We start from the raw sequence: 22,629 nt of genomic DNA, 5'->3' as shown, positions 1-22,629 counted from the left end.
TCACCTGCAGATCACAGAGAGCTGCCCAGCTGGCTGAAGGCAGGTGATGAAAACAACTTTAGGGGATTTTAAGGGATTTTTACATGCATTTTTCCCCAATAACAATAAATTTCCCCAGTATTACTCATGTATTTCTGTAAACTGGTCTCACACAAGTCATTCCAATGGCACTGCAGCAGCACTGAAGTGCTTTTATTTTTATTCCTATGTTAATTCACTTATCTTTAATAAATGAGGCTAAATATCAGCTTCATGTTTCAAACTTAAAATCATTCAAAGTTCTCCCCTACACACCAAGCTGCTTCTGTGAATAAAACTGTGAACTACAGTTCATCAATACCGTGAATAAGGAAAAGGTACAGAAGAATTTCTGCCCTAACTCACAACCAGCAATTTCCTCTGCATGAAAAAAGCAGGATGGAGAGGACTTGGCAGCAAAAGAAGAGAGAGAGTTAATGAAAATCTGGCTAAAAGGACTACAGAATTGAACAGTATGAACAGTATCACACAGATGGCTACACACCAAGGAAAAGTGGCTGGATTGATCCCAAATTACTAAACACTGTAGCAAGTTGCTATCTTTACCTTCAACATCACAAGAGAAAGCACCCATCAGTAGAATATTTTGGAAGATGCTGATAGTTTAAGACATTCATTATAAAAACTGCAGCTGAATGCCAAAAGAAGAAAGGTAACTCTTTGAAAATTCTCACTAAGCTTCCATAAAAAACAAACCCAAAAGGAACACATTCCCAGAAGACATTTCAAGGTCAGTAAAAATATGCTCACCAAGAATAACCTGTGTAGGGGTATTCTGGATATTTATTTCATAACCAAATCAAGACCCACACAACCACTGAAGTTTAAGATTCAATTTCAATGTGTTCCACTATAGAATTTCAATTTAAAAAAGAAATGTTTATTTGTGACCATTTCTCATTTTTCAACATCTAGGACTTCAAACTCAATTATTTATGCATGATCCTACACAAAGCTTTCCTGTCAATACAAACACTGCATGACAAGGCAAAAATCTGACTTTCTACTTGTATGAAGCTCATTTATAAGAGCTAGAATTAAATAGAAGATGCTGATTCTCTTCTGATTAAAATATCTGTGCTAAGATCAAGGTACTGTTTATTAAGAGCCAAACGCCTGAAAAAGAAAAGCAAAGACAATTCTTAGAAAGCATTTCAATGACATCTGGAGCCACAGCAGACTCATTCATACCAAGTCCCAGCAGACACCTCATTGCCAGCACTTTCCCTGTATGAATTTGTGATCAACATCTGAAATTTACAGAAAGGGTAGCTAAATAAGCTGAAGAAAAACAGAGAGCATCAGAGGATACTGTAACAAAAGCCTTCAATTCCTACTGCTACAAATAAAAGCACATCTAACAGCAGTAACAGAATTCTCACTTGAACAGCATTCAAAACAATCTTCTTTGTTATTATTCAACTTTCAAGCTCTTGGCAGAAATCCAGAATTGCTCCTAGTAATTCAGACTATTGCTAAAGGCCTTAATTAATATTAACACCTACTCCTGCACAGCACATTCATCCACAAGCAATATAAGGACCTCGAGCAGACAGTTCAGCTACAGAAGGTGACCATTTAACACTAATCTAAGAAATACACTGTTCATATTCTTGAAGCTGCCTTTCTCTTCAAATAATTAATCCCATTTTATCTTTGTCTTTCCCTATCCTTCCAACACCCTCTTGTCTCTGAAAACTCTGAAAACTGAATTCTTGTGTTTAATAATACTATAATATATTTTAGTTTAAGAAGCTGGCAATTCTGTCAGTGAAAATGGAACATTTTGTTTGAAGTAGCTGATGATATTTTCAAAGATCTCACTGCAAATACCCTGCCAGCTCTCTGTCATCTGTCCTTTGCCCAGGTTCCCAGCCCATACTGTGTCACTCTCCAGGCTGTGGGTACAGCACATTTTTCAGGCACAGTTCAGACTCATCACTTCAGGGCACGACATCCATGGGCAGGCTGGAGCCTGGGAACAGCCCATCTATTTCCACGAAGCACAGGGAGGGCCTGAGCTAATAAACCCTCTGGAGTCCCTGCAGGGCCAGCTCAGGTGCATCAGCATTATGCTCCTAACAGCAGGGAGGCTGAGGAGAGCAGGACACAGAGATAATCTGATAGTTCCAGCCTGAATCAGCCTCAGTTCAAACCCTGCTCATTCACTGCAGCCCTGCCAGGGTGAGCTGACTCCTGCAGAACCCCTCAGGCTCTCTGTGCCATCCTTCCCAGCTGTCTAAATTACTGTCCTGGACATGCCACTGCTCAAATGCAGAGGTAGATGGGGTCTGGCACTGAGCTGTGCCTAATAAGCTCCAGGGAGTGCTGAGAAGGGAAATTAGGAGATTCCTGAGTAGCTCCATGCAGAACTAATCACGATTTTCTCTTGGCTGAAGGTAATAAACCTCAGTGAAGTCAAGCTGAATCTGCAAAGTGCCACTGAAATGTCCCTGTAGAGGGCCCAGTGGATGCCATGGCATCACATTATCTGAGATTTGCCAGCAGGCAGGCTGTCCCAGGCTGCCAGTGCTCTGCTCAGGAAACACTTGGCTTTCTGAACTAAGAGAAAATGAGCAAACAAATAGAAATATTCTATTTAACCAGGGGAAATTTCTTTTCTGGTGTAACAATGAGACCTCAAGGAATAATCTTAAAAAGGTCAACCATGAATGGGTAAGTCCTTTCATCTAATAATGCTACAGTATTAGTGCCCAGACACCCATTGCTGGAGCACATGAGATGAGATGTAACACACCCATCTGAACAACAGAGCAAAGAACAGACTGAAGACACAGGAAAATTGAGGGCTAAAGTAATTCTTCATTCTCATCATTGTTCAACATGAACTCTAGATGTATATTTTAAATAATATTTAGTTAATAACATGAAAACAATAGAATTGCTGGTTTTTTCAGACTGTGGTATAAAATCAAGGTAGGTACAATCAAACAAGGCAAACAATTAAATGCATCACAGCTTCAGAGCAAATCCAGGCAACACCACAGGATGTGGGAGCCATCAGGAGCATCCCAGTTGTGTAACTGTGCATAGCTGATGGACTGCAAATCTTTACTCTTATGATTTGGAAGAAACAAACAACCAAGCTGTTCAAAACTGAATTTTCTTGGCTGAAAGTTTAAATATGTTCTTTTTACATGATAAACAGTATTTATGTACACAGAAATGTGCAAACCCTACCTAACACTTGACAAATTCAGTCCTGTGAAGTGAGCAACTTATTTAGAACCACTGAGACAAGATGAATATGGAATCCCACTGTGTTATTTTAGCAGCAATTTTAAAGATGTAACACAACAAGTTTTTTTAGTTCCTGAATGATGTACAGTACTATCCAACTGCTTGGTTATTCCTACTTCCCTTTCAAATCCCATGAACAAAATAAAATACAAGTGCAAGAAGCAAAACAAAGGAGAAAAAAGAGAATAAAACAATTCTTCTTCTCAGTGAGGCAAGTCCAGAGAACAATGGGGAGTAGGACAGAAGCAGACCAATAGGAAAGGGTCTGGAATAACAAGCCTTTGCTATTCAGATTAAACTGACTGAAATTTTCATATATTTGTCTGGGAGAAGTTGGAAAGTGGATTTAAAAGTGTATTTTTAACATGAAGATAAGGCAATAAACAATCTAACTTTGAACTTTGTTTTCTGCTTTGAGATGCGGCTTGGCCAGATGATTTTCAGAGATCAGTCAGAATCATTCTCAGTTATTCCACATTTTCTACTTACATAAAACTTGAGCAGAGCACCATCTGAATTGCAACACCAGGATCTTCTTCCCAAATACTCATGAGCTGTGTTCAGCAGCATAAGTGAAGAAGGCAACATAGGGGTATCAGGACTCACTGGAAGACAGAAATTGGTAAATATTAAAGTAGCACAGAACTGAGTTAAATCTGAGTCAATGCTTCAACTGGCAATCAGCTTCCTCTCTGGTGGAAAGTGATGCTTGCATAGCCCTCTCCTCCCTTCAGCCAGCAAGGTAAGACAACAAACAAATATTTTATTACTTATACTCCTGAGCTGGATGGTAAAGAGCTCAGGTGCAATATGTAAAAGTGAAGAAATAATCCACCTTCTTCTCCCTGGTTCTGCTGCTGCTGGCAGCAAAGGGATCGAAAAGCATCTTCCTCATGCTGGATGATCCTGTGCAGGATAATCCATGGGAGCACTGAGGACACATAGGGCTCTTTTGGCTCTTCCTGGACAGCCATGCTGCAGTCTATGATCTAATAAAGAAACACACATTATACAGACAAAGTGATGTAAACATAGCTTGGGTGTGAATCCTTCCCAAACAACCCAAAGTTGGCAACACATTTTACCCCAAGGAAATAATCTAAAGTTGAATCTCAGCTTCTCACAAGTGGTTTAAAAAATGCTTGAGGTAAATCAATCAGTATGGAAGGGTAGTAGATTATCTGTCCTACTCTGACATTCCTCTTGCAGCCCCATTTTCCACCTAGATGTGTCTCTGTTAATATGCTACATGAGCAATTCATAGTAAGCAAATACACAGCATCAATTCTTAGCATTACTAGGCCTCATTGTTGTACAAGAAATTTCCCTACAACCCAGATAAAGAGGAACTTACAAAAATTCCTGAATTCCAGAACAGGTGTTACAACAACTGTTAAAGACCAACTAGAATCATTAAAGATGCTACATAAATGATGTGCCTGAACACTCTGTTCTCCAGAATTCCATTACATTCCATAAAACATACGACTTTACACAATAAGAGTATGATTTTGTAAGTAGTGAAGGGTCCTTGGCTTTTACAGAAGTAAATGGAGATTTGAGAATTGCAAGCACATTGAATTCTGACATTAACTAGACCTGCTTCTTAATAGAACTGCCATTTGTAAGTCTGCCATTTGTTACCTGGACTGAAAACACTCATTCAGTTTTGAGGTTTGAAAGTACCTTCTGTAAAAGGCTAAAATTAGCTGTATTCATAATTCTAGAAGCAGTTCACATTTCACTTTTCCCCTGTCCTGTCCAGATCACGCTCTCTGTTTTTACTAGAAAAACACTTACTTTGGCCAGCACTTTGCAATGCAAAAGCAATTCTACCATGCCTGTAAGGCTTATGGGGCCTGGCCCTCCAGCCTGAAGCACATAAAGGCAAGATCAGAGCCAGAACTTACAAGCTACATCCAGGCAGCTCAACCAATCTTCACATTATCACCATTTCAAATAGCCTAAAACCCCAGTGTTGGGTTATCTTACCACCATATTTGATTGTTTTAGGCAGTTCAACCAATCTTCACATTATCACTACTTCAAATAGCCTAAAACCCCAGTGCTGGGTTATCTTACCACCATATTTGTTTTAGGCAGCTTGGTAGTGGATCTAGCTGCTGGTAGTGGATCTAGCACAGGTGTGTGCTCAGTGCAGCTCTATCACACTGCAGACTATGACAATGCTCACACAATATGGTAATTCCCATCTTCCCAAAAATGTAACAGCAATGTAACCAAAGTCATCACTAGGATTGGGTGGGAATTCACCCAGCAGCTGCAGCATGCCCTGAATGCTGCAGCACACAGCACATCTCCTGGTGCCAGGCCATGCCTTACCTGGATCAGGTTGTTTGTTAAGCGAACCAGGCTCGGTGTGACAGAGGAGTCTTTCAGGATGCTGTTAACTGAGGATAATGAAGTGTCTATTCCTGTCAGCAGCTGTGTTACCGTAGCAACCCACTCCTCTTTAGCAGAGGCTGCTGTCATATTAATCATCTGCTGAATTGCTTCATTCAAGGCAACATCTGAGCATTCAAAGCATTGCTTGTAGTCTTTCAGTTTGAGCAGGGAGTCCTAGGGAATGTAAATATGAAAAAGATCTATTATAACAATGAAGAGTTTATTTTAAACATGAATGCACAGCAGGGCAAAGCAAAACACTATACTCAGTTAATGTGATTACTTCAATGAAATGAAGCAACAATTTTAAATGCAACATTAAAAGGACAATAGGAGGTGCATGGATCCTGGATGACAAATACACAAGTAGGATCTAAATACAAAAAAATCATCACATCTTTCTGCTTTAATAAAAGATGCAAGGAAATAAAACAGGAAAGGGATGGCTGTAGGTCTGCAATTCTAATGATCTACAGCTGAATAAAGCCCTTACAAGAAACAAGGTTTGTATCTTTATGATCTCGTGCTACCATTTTATTACTTCATAAATAACAAAGTAGCAACTCTAAGGCCTGTGTAATAGCAACTTCTCCTGCTCCTTTCCACTCTGAAGAGGTTGGGTCAGCAGATAGCATGGAAAATGTAGGACTGGGCTCTGTGCAGTTAAAAACCAGTCAGTCTTTTTTTGCGCAAACTTTTTTCCCCAACTAACCTAATATACTCAGATGAGCTGAGCTCATTTATACACTTTTTATACACTTATTTTTACAGTGTCAAATGGACTAACTCTGCAGCAATTACACTGCATGTATCAACAGATTCATGCAGGAGAAAGTCTTTACAGCATAAAAATCATTCATATGCTAGATAACCAAGTTTCAGAATGGTTCTAAATCACCATATAGTCCACAGTAGCATTAATTCATCCATAAAATAACTCAGGAAATTATTCAAGTTTCTGTCCATTCCGTGGAGGCCTCAATATCTTGCATCTTTAGCCACATTCTCAGTCAGCAAAAGCTGGCACATTGCTAATGATGTTGACAAGGTTGTGATCTTCAGAGCATTTACAGATTTGGTTCCATGTTTGGCTTTGTAAATAAGACTCATAACTGTTAACACCCATTCCAGAAATCCTTCCTTCCTGTTTTCAGGAATAAGTCTTAATTCCTTACTAGAACAGATTTTGTAAGAAACAAAGCAAACCTGGAGGAGAAGCAGCTGAGCTGGTCTCTCAGGTATGGATGTGACAAACTCCAGGTGTTTGGCTCTGCCATAGCCATTGAAGCACAAGGTTGGCCTGAGCAGATGCACCACTGCATTATAGTCCCCTGCCTCATACAGTCGCTGGATCTCTTCCAAAGACTGGCATCTCTCCAGAGATTTTAGGTTCTTTTCAATCTGCAAACATCACAGATGATATAATCTTAACCACAGATGATATAATCCTAACCTTTGTTTTCACATATATTTGACTATTGATGCTTCTCCCAGCAGTTTAGCTCTTAATGTTTAAGAAAAGAAAAGAAAAACTCTGATTCAATAATCTACTGCTGCTTTAATGCACGCAGCTGCTTTAATGTCTTTATTTTACATAAAAGCAACCTAAAGATGTACAGGACCAACAGATACAAAAAGTGTAGTTTTTAAAAAAGAGAGGGTAGCCTTGACATAATATTCAAACTACCAAAGCCTCCCTCTGAGATACAATAAACTTCCCTCATAAAAGAACGAATTCATAGGTGACATTTGAAACTGGGAGAGGTGGAGTGTGAAGGATGGAAGAGGGAACACACACCTGCAAATGAGCTCTTACCTCTTCTAAAGACACCACAGAATCCACATGCAGGTTGGGCAGCCGGATCACGATGCTGCTCTCACTGCCAGCCTCAGCCTGGGTGCTGCTGGAGCTCTGCAGCATCTCAGTGCAGATATCATAGTTTTCAAGTGCCTGTTCCATGTCTCCCTATGGAAACAGCACACAGGAAAACAATCAACGAGAAAATCCTACAGTTCTCACTGCAGAGTCTCCAAAGCTTGTAGAAAACATTTAAATTTAATGCAGGCACTGCCAGTGTGATTACTGCATGTCCTCAAAAATTATAAAATAAATTCAACTGAATAGCTCAAATTAAAGTAAAAATATTTAAAAATATCTTACCAATTATTTCAATAATGGATAAAACAAATCAGAAAAATGGAATTCAGCCTGCATAAATTTATAAGATTTTCTAGAGTGCTAGAACACCTTTCCTTTAAAAAGGCAGAAGAGTCAACCAGCAGAAATAACTCTTCCATTTGTGCAAATTAAAACACTGAGTACAGAAACGTTTGTATATTCTGCAAAGTGAATGAATTCTACTTGCTCTGTGCAAAGTAGTTATTGAAATTGTGACGTCAGGAAGGCATGCACAGGCAAAATACAACTCTGCATATCACAAGGAAAAAGATGCAAGTAGTTGTATAGGAACTCTCGTTTTTCCTAAGTAACTTTATTGGAAAGGAATCCTTAGATACAGGAAAAAAAAGGGGGAAGGAACAAGTTAGTTCACAGTTATGAAACTGACTCACATAACTAGTTGACAACAGATTTAAACATAATTATTGCATTAAAAAACCCTCTTTGATGTCCTGGGGAAGCAAAGAAGAGAGGAAGAAAAAGACTGGGATCAAATAACATTTCTTTCAAATTATTCCCTTAGTGATAGGTTTAAAACCCTCTGCTTCAAAATTTGCATATTAAATTAAAAATCTTCAAAAGCAGAACAATGCCACCTTGAAAAAGCAGAGGGAACAGTAATAAAACAGAGTCTGCTTCAGTTCAAATCTGAATTTTGGACTTCCGGAGATTTTGGTAGGGTCCACAAATCCAGGCCCCCAAAAATCTTATGTTCTGCAGCTCCACAACACTATTTCAAGTAACTTTAGTACAAATATTTTTTTTTAAGCTGAGTACAAGTTAATTTAAACAAAGACATACATTAAACATGTCTGAATATTTGCTGAGCATGTGAGACCTCCTACTTCATTTCCACCTCAACCCTCAGGGGAAGTTAATTATATTTAGAAGCAAAATGAAATCACTATGTTTTAAGCTGATTTTATCCACATGCCTAAAAGAGTTGAGATTCCTGAATCAGCTGCATCTGAACAATATTGACTTGAATTTGGGACAAGCTGTGTTTGTTAAACCAAAAGCAAACCCCACCTGAAGTGCCAGAAACCGAGCCTTGAGCCAATAGACTCGAGTGACAAACTCCATCCAGCCTTCCTCAAACAAATCTCGCTGCGAGGACGCAAACGACAGCTGCAGCAGGTCTCCCAAAAAATGAGTTCCTGGGAAGTCAGGACCAAACTTGCCATTCACAGAGGCAGCAGGACAATTTCTTGGAGAAACTGCAAGTCAATTAAGTATATTTTATCATGAAGTTACTGGCATCCCATAGAAAGAGTTCCACGTAACAGAATTTCAAAGGTACTGATCTAACTGAAGGCAAACAATTGATAGAGCAATAAAACACAGATCTGGAAGATATTAAGAAAAAATAGCTCCAAAACCCAGTGAATTCCTGGAAACATTTCTTCATATACCCCCAGTGTTTTAAGAGTCTGAAGAAAATTTAAGTTCTCACCTGTAGAACTCTTCCCTTTTGTCAGTAGCCACTGATCTAGTTGCAGCTCCATGCAAGAAAGGCTCATTATCATCATATCCTTCAAAAAAAGTAAGGAGATATCAAAAGAGTATTCACACCAAGAAATACATTAAAAGAAGCATAAATTAAAAAAAAATCACTAAATTTGCAATTTACTTCAAAGAAAGCCTTCATCTTGTCCTCTTGGGATTTCTATTCCCAAGCTATAACTACTTCTGCCTGAAAGGTGTACAATAACTGCCTGAGGTGTACAGTAACTGACAAATCAACAGGTACAAAGCCAAACAATACTCAGAACCATTAAAAAAGAAAAATCTCAGTTCATGGAAGAAGGTCAAAACAGCATTGCTTAATGTTAGAAAAAATTGTCATCCTTACTTTTTAACTTGGCTGAAATAAAACTATATTAAATTGCCAAATCATGCCAAAAGCACGATTCCAGAATATAGGAGTAGCACTGACATTTGAAAAATAAGACAAAATTTAAGAAAAGTAAGCAGTTATGCAGTAATAATGAGAGCCAAGGGAATACATTTATAAATATATTTGTTTAAAAAAGGCCATGTATATGTGAAATATATACATAAATAAGTCACAGGATGTATAAAAATTTAACATCTGCTACATAGAGGCACTTTTGTTTGTTTTGCAAATGACATCAATGGAACACAGCAATTTCCATAATTAATATTTCATTTGCAAAGAAGTAAAAACACTTGATCTGAAAAAATATTTCCAACTGAAGTCATACCAAAGGCAAATAACTTTCCAAATGAATACAGACTGCTAACATTAAAAAGATAACATAGGCTGGCTCAGTGGCCAAGAATTATCAGAACTGGTTTTATAATTCAAGATATATCATCTTCTATCATTAAGGTGATTTAACAATAATGTAAAGAACTTATTATATTTTCTATCTGCTTTCAGGAAATTCCAGTTTTATTAAGGTAATAAAATAGTGATGCTGAGGAGATGATTTTGTTTTGTTTTGTTGTTGTTTGGTTTTTTTGCTGTAAATTTCAGGTTATCTTAAAATTACAGAATATTTACTCTATTTAAAGCAGCAATGCTGACCCTCAATTAGCCAGTGAGAACAGAGCAGCCTCTGTACTGACCTGATGACAAAACAAAACTGTGTTATATCAGAAGAAAAGGGAGGGCGGAAGGAAAAAAGAGCAAGAACAGAATAAAGGGGTAAAATATATCTGTGTTTATTCCATCTCTGTGGGTGTATGTGTGCATAAAAACACATTACATACAGGTCAGAGCTGCATGTGCACCACCCAGGTGTGCTCAGCTCAGGAACAGCTCCAGGAGCTGCAGTGCACCAAAGTTTGGGACAGTTACCACAGCTGGGACAAGCAGAGCTGACAAACCTGTGTCTGCTGGATTTCAGCTGGGTACTTTGGGCACCCTGACACCAGGACAACAGCAAATATGGAATAAGGAAAGGTGCTGCTCTACCTTGATGTGTTGATTGCTTGAGTCCCTCAGGAGTGGGTTGGGAAGGCTACTGCTGTGCTTCCTCCAGCTGTTGTAGATACTGAGCACCACCTCACACAAGCCAGGAGGCCACTTCACCAGGAACTTTTGGCTGATGACTTTCAGATACCTCATCATCAGCTCCAAGATCCCACCATTGTTCAGGTTATCCAGCAGGAATTCATGAACATCCTGTTTTTCTAGAGAGCAGATAAACACAAAGGCCTACATGTGTAAGGTTGAGGCAGATCATAACTTGAAAGAATTAAGTTTCAACAGTGTTTTGGGCACTTCCATTACAGCAGTTCTCCTGCACTGCACATGTGCAGAATTCAATTACTGTATTCCAATCTCTTTAAATGGAAATTCCACACAACAGGGCTCCTGCACACAGTGATTGAGCAATTCCCCAAGACTTAAAAAATTAGTACCAACTGAGATACTCCTATACTATAAAATTATACTTTTTAAAATAGCATATACTTCTGTATCTTCTAGGCATGACAGGAAAATACAGAAAATAAAGCATACAATATGGCAAAAACAACAAAGAAAGAACAGGGCTTATAATGCAATCCCTACCAGACTCCATAAATGTTGTAGAATCAAATGACATTCTGTGTGGTCCAACATGCTGAAAATTCTCCTCTTTGATCTCTGATTGCACCTCATAGTTATTGAAAGGGTCCTCCTCCTCCTCAGGGTCTAATTTCCTTAATCTGTGTGAAAGGGGGGCAAAAGCCACAATATCAACAAAGTCCTCATTCTTTCTTTCATTACTAGATGAAATCTAAATATGAAACACTGTGCAAATTTTAACAGTGACAATATATTACTGAAACAAACTCAGAGATTTGCATCCAGTTCTTTTCATCCAAATCAAGATTACTTTATCTTATTTTGATATGTGCATTGTCCACTAATTCACTTTAACAGTAGTAAAAGCTGTTTTATTTTTAAATTTTTATTCAGTAATTTTTACTAAAAGCAGTATTATTACATTTATCAGAAGATAATGCACCACATCTGCTTTAAAAAATAACATGGGACTGGTAGTTTTAAGGTTGGGGGGATATTAATCAAACAAAATCCCAAACAGCTTCCTCTCTGTGATCATCTCATAATGAAAGTTGTTGCTGTACAGTACCTGGAAGGAAGGAACTTCACCAACAGCTCTTGAAAGTCAACCTTCTCCTCTTTTTTACATTTGGTGTTCCGAACTCTGGCAGATCTCCTTTTGGCTGTTTCTCCACTATCTTCTGTAATTCTTCTTCTCTTTACTCCTTTCTTAGATTTGTCACCTGCAGATATGTCACCTAAAACATAATGAAAAAAAACCCAAAACCTGACAGGTTAAATTGACAAATAAAAAGTGAGTAATCTTTTTTATTTTTAAAAACATAATTACACGGCAACACTTGAGATTCATTGGTTTCCTTCTGAAGACAGTGCCAAAAAAATCTTGTACAGATTTCAAATAAATATAGCTGACAGCTTGGTCTTTTCAGCTTCTAAAAGTGACACATGAGCAGAAAAATAACACAGTCATCTTTTTGAAAAGCAGCTAATTCATTCTAAGGAGCTTAAGGCCCCTCCCAGCATTAAAAGTTTGATTTGCATCACTGCTGGAATGGAGTCACAATTTTTCTCATCTTAAAGACTGAAAAACTGAAGTGTGGAGTAACAGCACAAAACCAGAAAAGGTCAGATACCCCTTCACTTTCTCTATCAGATGTTACACATATGCTGAAAAGGTTCTGACTCCACCAACATGCAGCTGAAAGACAATATGTCCCAAAGAATTCTGAAGTGTTTTTTATACCCAGGTAGGTAGGAAAGGTATCTTGAATCTTAGATTGAAGTACCTTGCTCACCTACAGTAGCTCCTGGCTCCAATGAACTCTGGCTGTGACTTGGGAAGTTGGGTGTGGTTGGAGTGTAAGGTAACACAGGATCTGGCACTGTCACCACTGGATTAGTGCTGACAGGAGTTGGCTGAATAACACTGACAGGAGTAGAGGTGGGAGAAAGCATCAAATGTTGAACTGGGTCTCTGTACTCTGAGAGATCAATTCTCTTTCCCAGACTGGGGCGAGGAGGATCACATGTTGTGAGGTGCTGATACATGGCAAGCAAGGCTTCTCCTAAACACTTCCACCTGCAAGGGAAACACAACAGCATCACATTATCTTCACTTCTTGTCACATTATTTTCTATATTAAGTTTACAAACCTAACAGCATCCAACATTGTTTTTTCTCTAACAGTTTAGACACAGCAAGAGCAGCTTCTCAGTGGGACAGCAATACACACCTGAGTATCAAAAACTTATTCCATCACTCAAAAAATGTCTCTAAAAAGACAAGGTCCATGCAGTAGTTGCTGAGGAAATTACTCTATACCAAAATCTGAAAAAAGTAGTGTCAAAGCAAATTTTCAGGTTCTGCATTCAATCAGCAACACTAAAAGAACCCATCCCTATTCACAAGCAGAAACATCTTCTCAGCAATATGAACTACATGCAGAATCCATTAATATTCCAGAAAAATATGTGCAATACCAAAACCAAACTCCAATCTTTTATGCCTTAATAAAGACATACATAACAACTTACTAGTATCCTTATATCTTCCTGAAAATAAAGAACTGCAAATTTTTTTCTGAGTTTTCATTATCTCAATAGTAAAAAATAATTTTTAAAAGCTGAACTTGCTTTGAAATTCGTCATACAAACTAGTATATATGAAAAATCCAGTAATATGTTGGAATAGCTGCCAAATCATTCCAGATACCAGATTTGTTTTTTACATCACTAGTTTAAAATCAAAAGTTGAAAACTAATAGCTGTGGAGTTTATGCTAAAACCGTAAGCACACCAAACCAACCCAAAAGCTAGCAAGAAAACACTGGGGGGATTTGGTTTGTTTTTACAAGGAAAAAAAAAGGTGTTTTGAAGAAATCTGAAGCACAACACAGTTGTCAGAATATGTGCTTCAGAGGATCTTTTTGAAAAGAGAAAACAGAAAGACGTACGTGAAAAAGGGAATTGGCTGCACCAGTCTGAGGTCTGGCTCTCTGTCACGCACCAGCAGCGCTTGTCTCTTCTTACGGAGCTCCAGTGCTTCATCTATGATCCTTCCTGCTTCAGCTGCACTCACATTCACATTATGGATAGACATGTCACTAAGAAATAATACAAAATGGAGATAAGTGAAAGTTTTTGTTTGCTGTTTTTTGGGGTTTTTTTAAATTAAAGCGTAGCGGGGATTCATTTAATACCATCACATAACGTAACAAAACAGCGTTAAAAGAAGCATTCACATAACATCATGTTACCAACTTTATGCCATACATATAGATGTGTCAACCATCAGAAATCTTTGTTCTGAATGATCTGTTAACTTAGACACATCCTGTAAATTTTATGGGCCTCTATTTTCCCACTTTCCTCCTACCCACTCCTACTATAAAATCCATACAAGAAGAAAAGCAGTAACATGTGAGGAGTGTTTGGTGAGGTTTTCTTGGGGGGGCGAGAGTTGTTTTGGTTTTGGCTGTTATTGGCTTGTTTTAATTAGGAAAACAAAAGTGAATGCTGCAGGGATCGGGAACTAATTAAAGTGAACAAAGGCAGATGATTACAAGAGATCTAGGTATGAAAATAAATGAGCAGCAACAAATGGATTGCTTTCCTCTTTCTACCTCCCTCCAAAAGGAATTCCTGAAGAACATTCTGTCAGCAGCATCAACATGCTGTTATTCAGAAGGAAGATCAGCAAGGTAAAAGCACAAGATCTCAGCAGATTTTTTGAGCAACTCCCAACCCAAAATTTACACTCCAAAGGCAGTATATACACTAAGACAACATTCACCATTTGAGGAACATCCTTAAGGAATCTTTCCGGAGGCAAGGCTGCTCCTCAAAGATCTTCTCCTTCAGAACCAATCCTTTGCTATACAGACAATCTTTTTCCAGAGCTTTGCAGATAAAGTACAAACATGCTGACAGAGAAATAAAAATTGAATGGTCAATGGCTGCTTTCATTCATTCAAAGCTCCCATTTCTGGGCCTCACATACGCCACTGAATTCCACCCAAATGTGACATTTACATAAATTAGTCCAATTGCTTTTTAAGGCATCAAATAATTATATGCATAGAGTTAAAATAGCCTATTGTGTCTTCCTAGGTACTGTATCCAGAAAAAGAATGCAATTAATCTTGTTTAAACAATATTTGCAGTACATCTTTCACTTACTTTCAAGCCTGTTCAGGTACAGAAGAAATTAGAACCATAAAACAGAAACACAATCATTCACCATTTTTATGTTATCAAATGTCTTAACTGTAGATTCCATTAGTGAAGCAAGCAATATCCACTGCTGTAACTACAATTAATACTTCCAGGCTATGAATGAGACTGTAGATTTATACCCAAACCCTGGAGCTATGCAGCAGGAAATTACTAGAAAGCCAAAACCAACATACGTGGAAAGGCAGAGGAACAGTACAGGGAACTTCCTGCAGAGGCTCTGATCTGTGAGACCACAGACATTTATTTTTAGGGTAACCAAAACTTCTCTAAACCATCATGCTTTTTATTTCAGTAAAATCTCTATCTCTATACTGCTATGAAGTAGCAGTCTCTATCAAACCCTGCTGCATTGCTTCAGCAAGATACACTTCAACCTATAGATTTCATTGCGACAATTTTTCTTGGTATGTAAAATTACATGCTGAGATGCTTTTCATGCACTGTACTCACTTGTGTAGTCACTGAGTGTATACAAAATTGTGATAAGGTTATCCAAACAAGGCCAGTGATCAGGATTGCACCTGAGCCCTTCTTCAAAAGCGTGACGAGCCAAGGGCAGGCGGATCAGCTTTATTGCCACACGACCAATTTTATACCACAGGTTGACATCAGTGGAGTCCAGCATTACAGCCTGGAAAGCACAACAAACAATATCACCCACATTTCAGACATGTATACCCATCCCAGTGTGAGGGACTGGCACTGCTTTAGTTTGCAGCAGCACCACAACCGCTTTGGTGGACCAATTTTATCCCATATAGCATCAGAAAGAATATAGTATTCAACTGTACACTGACATGATGTATGCTGGATGTGTCTGTCTGTATTTTAGGAAGTTTTTACAAACATTAAGGCTCCAGTGTCTAATTTCAGCTGCACTGTACCTCCAGATAGAACTCCATGGCTGTCTCTAAGTCATCCCGCTGTGCTGCCAGTTGTGCCAGGTTTTTATAGGTGGAATATTTTAACATCAAACCCGGGTGTTTCAGCCCTTCTTTCTCATCACCAGAAAGAACTGCCTAGAAATTATAAAATAAATGCAACATGGGCATTAGGAATCAGACAAAGAACAAGTACTGACATTTCTAGTTAGCCAGTTAGAACTGAAGTAAGACAAAATACAGCAAACAGTTTCTAGAGTGTCATTCCCCCAGGGTCACTGACCTCTCGTAGAAGACGAATCTCAAGTAGCTCATGATAAGCTTTAGCAGACTCTTCAAATCTGTCATGTTTCTGAAGGTCCAGAGCTTTGTGGTACAAAGCAAAAGCTTCTGCTTCCTGTGATTGAAATAATTAGAATGTATTTATTAAGACAACTTTATTAAATATATTTATTGTGTATTTCAGTGGTTTCACACTTTTAATACTTCCTGCTATATAGCAGAACATTTGTGTTACTGTACTAAAATAACTCATCTGAGTGAAGTTTTAGCTTGCTAAGGGAGGATTCAAGAGTTCGAGTAACTAAACTTTTATAAGAAGAAATTATCATGGTTGAACAAATCCCTACAACTAGAGGACAAAACTCCCATCAAGACAAAACTTCATTAAGACAGCTGTGGAATGACTCACCTGAGCTTCCTTGGTCTGTGTTTTATGGCTTTTGAAGGTACCTTCATAGTCATCCTCAACCGTGGAGCTCGCGTTCAGCGCTGCAATGCGAATCTGGAACGGCAATTGAGACATCACAAGAAATGTGACACCTACACATGTCCCAGTGTCCTTTGAAAACTGGATTTTTCTCTTTTTTTAATTAACTGGTACATCAACAATACTGAAAGATCTCTACATAAAGTTACAAGAGCTGTAATTAATTTAATCATTCCTAATTGCAAATAAACAAATATCAAAACCATTTCCCATCCAAAATCAGCTGAAAAAAAACGAATTCTAAGTGTCTTGCAAGCAACAGCTTTCCTAGAATAGACATGTGCATTACAGTGATTTTTTTCCAAATTCTTAAATTTACCAATAACTACAATCACTCCAAAAACAATGTTCTCATTATAGCAATTTATTCTTAGTCCCAGGGAAAGAGGAAAATTCTCAATTTTATTGCTAGCAAAACACTTCAAAAGCCATCTCAAAAAACCCTTACCATGTTTACAACTATTACAATGTCTGTCTCCAGGAATAGAAGGAAGAGTCTATCACAAAGAGGCCTGGAAAGCAAACAGGATTAGAATATTTATTCTGTTCACAAAGAAAACATTCAGAAGTAAAAGATAATACTTTACAAGCATACTTTAATAACCAATTAACCACAATCCCATCCCAAGAGATAGACAGCCCAACAACTGAAGAACAATAATTCCACTGAGGAATAATTTTCATTACTGCCACCCCTGCTAGAACAGCACCAGTGTTTGTCCCACAGCTGTTCTGAGTATCCTGACCAACATCTACAGACCAGCCCCAATGCAAAAACAAGTTATAGATACTGCAGACACACTCACATCTACTAGATGGGTGCAAACAAAAAAAAGTGAACTTTTACTAACTAGCATTTCTTCATTCTGAAAAAGGATACTCATATTTCCAGTCCTTTTTACCACTGATAAAAAGTTTGAAGGGCTAAATACACTTTTATAACCTGTAAGTAATTTTTCCTCATAAGTAAGCCCACAATTTATATTCCATTAACTGCTTGAAACATCATGTTAGTAAAGGCAAAAATACATGAAAGAGCTCTGTGCTGCTTTTATAGAAAACCTTCACTGCTATATGATAAAACTTTCCCATCAACTCAAACAAGATGACATATGCAAGACAGGCTAAAAACAGTCTTTAATATGGGAGACTGCATTAATAGAAGAGTAAACCCAGAATTAACCACAGCAGGAAGCAGTGGGAGTTTAGAACTATAAGCTGAATAAACTCATACATCATCATGATGAGTTCTGCATGTAGAGAAAATAACGCCTTGACAGGAATTCCACTCATTCAGCAATGAGCATTTGCTGGCCCGTGCACCACTGGCTCTCCCTGCCTGTAGTTAAATCAGACTGACAACTGCACAGCAATAAAGCATTTTTCTCTTTAAAGTCACCAGATAAACACTAATAAAACTTCAAATCTTCTTCAGGACAAACTCCTTGTTTACTTTTCACATGAAGAAATACATGCACAGATATTAATGGTTACTTTCAGACAGACTGGATGTTACACATTTGGACAGGGTGTAGATGCTTATGACATTTAAGTAAGTCAGTCTGTATGATCCCAAATTGCATATTTAAGTTGATGGGGTTTAAATCCACTTACAAAAATGCCTATATTCAGTAATATGCCCAAGTCTTTCGCTGAATCCAAAAAATCTTGCTCAAGTTGGTAGAGGAAGTCAACAGCAGAGACTATGGCTGAGACTTTACATCCGAGGCTGGACTCTTGGGGAAACTGCAACTGCAGAAAACGTGGGAACACAATTTCAGTTCCACTTATTATTTATACTGGAAGCTTGTAACAGACAGGAACATAGTGACAACCACACTCCTGGCGTTCACAGACTGAACCAAACAGGACTGAGGTGGTGCTGGAAAGCAGGGGCAGGGTGTTGCCCCACAGCTTTGGCAGGGTGTTATTATTTCATTTTGCTTTAAACTAGGCACTGTACATGGCTGCAAAACTGCCCTGCCTGAGGAGGGAGTTACAGCAGTGCCACAGCACTGAGGAACTGAGTGTGTCACCACAAGCACTTCCAGAGAAACACAGCTACATGAGACAAGCAGGCAAAAAACAACTCCTCTTTCATATTAAGTACTACACACCAGTTTGAATTTCTTCAGATACAAGAGTGTCTCAGCTATAAATCGGTGGCTACAACAGGTGTGCACATCCTGAAAGGCAGCAAGCCTTTTGCCTTTAAAACCTTCCCTCCTTTAACCTTAGTCGTTTAAAATTTAAGTAAATATTTCCAATGTCAGCTCTTGCTCCCAGAACTTGTGCTCTCAACTTCTAAGTAAGAAACAAAGGGAGTGACATGGGCTTTCCCAGCTTTTGCTGTTCCTGCTACACTGGGGATCCATACATTTCAGATACACGTTTAAATAACACTTGATTTTTGTTCTGGGTTTCTTTTTTTAACATTGCAAAGCTCCGCCTCGCTTCAGCACAGCCGTTCTGACGGAACACGATCACTTTCTGCACGGAGGCCAGGGACGCTGCTCTCGCCGCTGGCCCGGAGGGCGGCACACGGGGCCGGGAGCCCCCGTTCGCCTCCGCCCGCGGCTCCGCTGAGGGACGGGCGCGGGCGAGGCCGCCCAGGCCGGGCTCTCGCCACCCTCACCGGGCAGGGCCCGAACGCCGCTGCCCCTCCGCGGGGCCGGGCGGACGGGACACTCACCTCGCGGGGCCGCCCCTGGCATGCCGGCGCTGCTCCCGGGGGGTTCCCGGGGCGCTCCCGCGGTTTCCCGGCGCGGGTCCCTCAGGCTCCCGCCGCTCCCCCGGGAGCCGCGCTCCGCCCGTTTCCACCGCAACCGCCTCCGGAGCCGCGGCGCCAACAACGCAGCGCCTCACTGGCCGAGCCGCCCTGCCGCAGCCAGCCAATGGCAGCGCCGCGCACTGCGAGGCGGGAGCGGCGGCTGAGGGAGCTCGGCGGAGGCTGAGGGAGCCCCGGGCTCGGAGTCCCGGTCGGGAAAGGCCCGGGCTCGGCTCGGCTGGGAAAGCTGCGGGCTCGGAGTCCCGGTCGGGAAAGCCCCGGGCTCGGCTCGGCTGGGAAAGCTCCGGGCTCGAGGTCCCGCCTGGGAAAGCTCCGGGCTCAGGGTCCCGGCTGGGAACCGACACCCCCAGACCACGTCCAGTCCTTCTTTAAACACTTTCAGGGACGGTGACTCCTCCACCTCCCTGGGCAGTGTTAAAAATAGGTTAGGAACTGTTGTAGAATAGCTGATAGTTGTTAAGCATGTACTATAGTTTGGTTATTGTAAAAGGGGTTCAAAAGGTAGTTACAAGAAATACGGTACAGAACATACTGTATTACACCTAAGTGAAGTGCACCGCCCCCGAGCGAAACGAGCCAGCCTGGACAGAATTGTAATGGGACAATCAAACGCCTTAAACCTTCATGCAAATGAAGGATCCAAAAAGAAACCAATCCAAAGGGACAAAAAATAGGATAAAAAGGGGCTTCTGACCCGCTGAATTGTGATGCTCCATCGGGACCGTCTCTGCTGAGCAGCCCCAGCGCCGGCGCTGCTCCATCTTCCACGGGAATGCTCCTGCTCGGCCCGGGCCCCCTTGCTTTAGGCCTTTCTTTTTATTATAATAAATGCTGAAAACGCTTTAGTACCGGGAGCCTGCTCTCGTTTTTAACAGGCAGCACGGTCTAATGTCTGAATCAGTTTTTCTGTGGAGAAATTCCTCCCAATATCCAGTCTAAACTTCCCCTGGCACAGCTTAAGACTCTGATTGCTCCAACACCAGTACCAGGACAGCAAAGTGCTGCTGGCCTTTACCTCCCCTGGGCAGCCTGGCATCTGCCCCTGAAACACTGGGGCCAGCTGTTTTCTTTCCTATGGAAAAGCATCACCATTCCCTTTCAGGGATCCACCACTGAAATTTGGATACCACCTCCAAGGATTAATACATCCAAGGATCGATCCCACTCAAAAGCTGTCAGGACAGAAAGGTGTTTCTGTGCCCCTGGACAGTCTTGTCTGACCCATCAACACTGGGACCATGAGCATTCCTTGCCAAGGAAAGATATTGTCACTGTCTTTCAGCAGATCAATTCCAAAATGTGGAGCTGATCTTCCAAATTGAATATGTCTGGGGATTTCTCACAGAAAAATAGTGCTAGGACAGAAAGATCCTTGCCTTTTCAACCCTCCAACACACTAACACTGAACAAACAATGCTGGGCAGAGCTGCTTTCCTTCACAAAGTAAGGCCCTGTCACCCTCTTTTTGCAGCCCATCTGCAAAATTTGGATTCCAGCTTCAGAAATTAAGAGCTCTAAAGACTGCTCCTACTCAACAGGTGACAGGAAGGGCAGATGTTATTCTGCCCCAGGAGCTTCAGATGCAGCTGGTGTGGGGTGTGTGGGCAAAACCCTGAATGTGCATGGATCCCCTGCCCAGCGGGCTGGAAAGCAGCCCAAGGCCACCGAGTTTCCCTAAAGCCACGGAGCCAGCTGGAGATGGGAACACAGTTTGTGCCCCTGGGGTCTGGGGGGAATGGAGCCCAGCAGCACTGAGACAGCTCCGTGTGGAAATGACTTTATTTCTAAAGTGTAAGATGGTCAGACAGCAGTGTCAGAGAGCAGATGTGCCATCCTCAGCCCCACAGAGACCTCAGCACAGGCTGGCAAGGCCCCAGCTGTGGGACAGAACCTCACCTTTAAATACTCCTGGTGCTACAACACATCACACTCACTGGTGAAGATAAACTGGTGCTCAGGCACTGCACTGAATCACCCCTTAGCACCATGAGGAACAGCCCTCCTCACCTCAAATGTAGCAGTTGTGTTAATGCCCTGCTTTCCACCACGACACACCAAGCTGTGAGCAGCAGCATCCCACTGCTGTGTTTGCAGAGTAACTCACAAAGCTCTCACAACCCTGCAGCACTTTCCTGCCAGTGGTGCCCTGCATCATCCTCAGTGCTCACTGATCCTCTCTAGTGTAAATACACAGAAAGATTGTGCAAAGTCCAAAGGTTTGGGGCTAGGAAATGGTTACTCAGTGTTCAAAATCAGGGCATTGCCTTTCAGTTTGAACATATTTGGGGGGCAGAAATATTTGTTAACCTTAGGAGGTTGAGCCTGGGAAGTTACAACAGTAAAAGATCAACCATAGCTGGGAGCTACTAACTCCAGATGCCAGGCAGGCTCCAGCCCTTGGAACAGGGACCATCTGCATGCAAGGGAAAGGGATTTTATAATGTCATTGCTGAGCCATAGATAAGGGTGGTGTATCTGATTTTCTCCAACCTGAGGACTGAAACAGGTTTCCTGCTTTTCTGGTTGATGTGTTCATGCCTGAGAGGGTTCCAGGGGCCTGCATAACCCCTTTGCAGGGGGGTTAGAGTCCCAAAATGCTGTCAAACCTACTCCAACATTAGCTCAGTGAAGTAAAAAATAGGCCATTTCTTCAGAGCAACATGAACTTTCTTACATCTTCTTGCTCAACTCTGCAATCCTGGGGAAGTTGTTCCCAGGCACAAGCCCACACTGGGAGCAGCCAAGGGTGAGGAAAGCACAGAGCCTGCAGAAGTCCCCAGGGTGGCCAACATGGCCCAAAACCAAGAGAGCTGGGGCCCAGGGCTGAGCAAGGTTTCTCTGAAGGAAACAAAGGCTTTGGCAAGAGTCTGTGGTTGTTACTTCAGGAGGCAGAAGAACCTCCTGGAATTCTGATTCTGCAGATCAGAATTAAAGTGAGAACATTTTCTGCATTTTGGAATACTCACCTCAAGCTGGTGCAAAGCCAGGGCTGTCCACCCCCTTCTCTGCAACCCTGTACTGCTGAGTCAGTTC

At 40.8% G+C, this 22,629-nt stretch overlaps 1 protein-coding gene across 1 annotated transcript in view; it reads right to left on the bottom strand.

The window, feature by feature from the left end:
* Nucleotides 1-19,645, bottom strand: part of CABIN1 (calcineurin binding protein 1) — a 112,868-nt gene extending 93,223 nt beyond the window's left edge. Inside the window, 20 exon segments of the mRNA XM_030958606.1 lie at nucleotides 3,790-3,905; nucleotides 4,136-4,289; nucleotides 5,644-5,880; nucleotides 6,913-7,107; nucleotides 7,523-7,672; nucleotides 8,915-9,102; nucleotides 9,339-9,417; nucleotides 10,827-11,044; nucleotides 11,427-11,563; nucleotides 11,992-12,160; nucleotides 12,719-13,002; nucleotides 13,877-14,026; nucleotides 14,716-14,845; nucleotides 15,609-15,789; nucleotides 16,043-16,177; nucleotides 16,323-16,436; nucleotides 16,731-16,823; nucleotides 17,257-17,320; nucleotides 18,423-18,560; nucleotides 19,501-19,645. Of these exon segments, the coding sequence (XP_030814466.1) occupies nucleotides 3,790-3,905; nucleotides 4,136-4,289; nucleotides 5,644-5,880; nucleotides 6,913-7,107; nucleotides 7,523-7,672; nucleotides 8,915-9,102; nucleotides 9,339-9,417; nucleotides 10,827-11,044; nucleotides 11,427-11,563; nucleotides 11,992-12,160; nucleotides 12,719-13,002; nucleotides 13,877-14,026; nucleotides 14,716-14,845; nucleotides 15,609-15,789; nucleotides 16,043-16,177; nucleotides 16,323-16,436; nucleotides 16,731-16,823; nucleotides 17,257-17,259 (2,733 nt within the window). The 5' untranslated portion in view covers nucleotides 17,260-17,320; nucleotides 18,423-18,560; nucleotides 19,501-19,645.
* Nucleotides 19,646-22,629: the final 2,984 nt, after the last annotated feature.

This window comes from Camarhynchus parvulus, chromosome 15 (genome assembly GCF_901933205.1).
Source record: "Camarhynchus parvulus chromosome 15, STF_HiC, whole genome shotgun sequence".
Lineage (NCBI taxonomy): Eukaryota > Metazoa > Chordata > Aves > Passeriformes > Thraupidae > Camarhynchus > Camarhynchus parvulus.
This window is presented reverse-complemented; position numbering and strand designations above follow the sequence as displayed.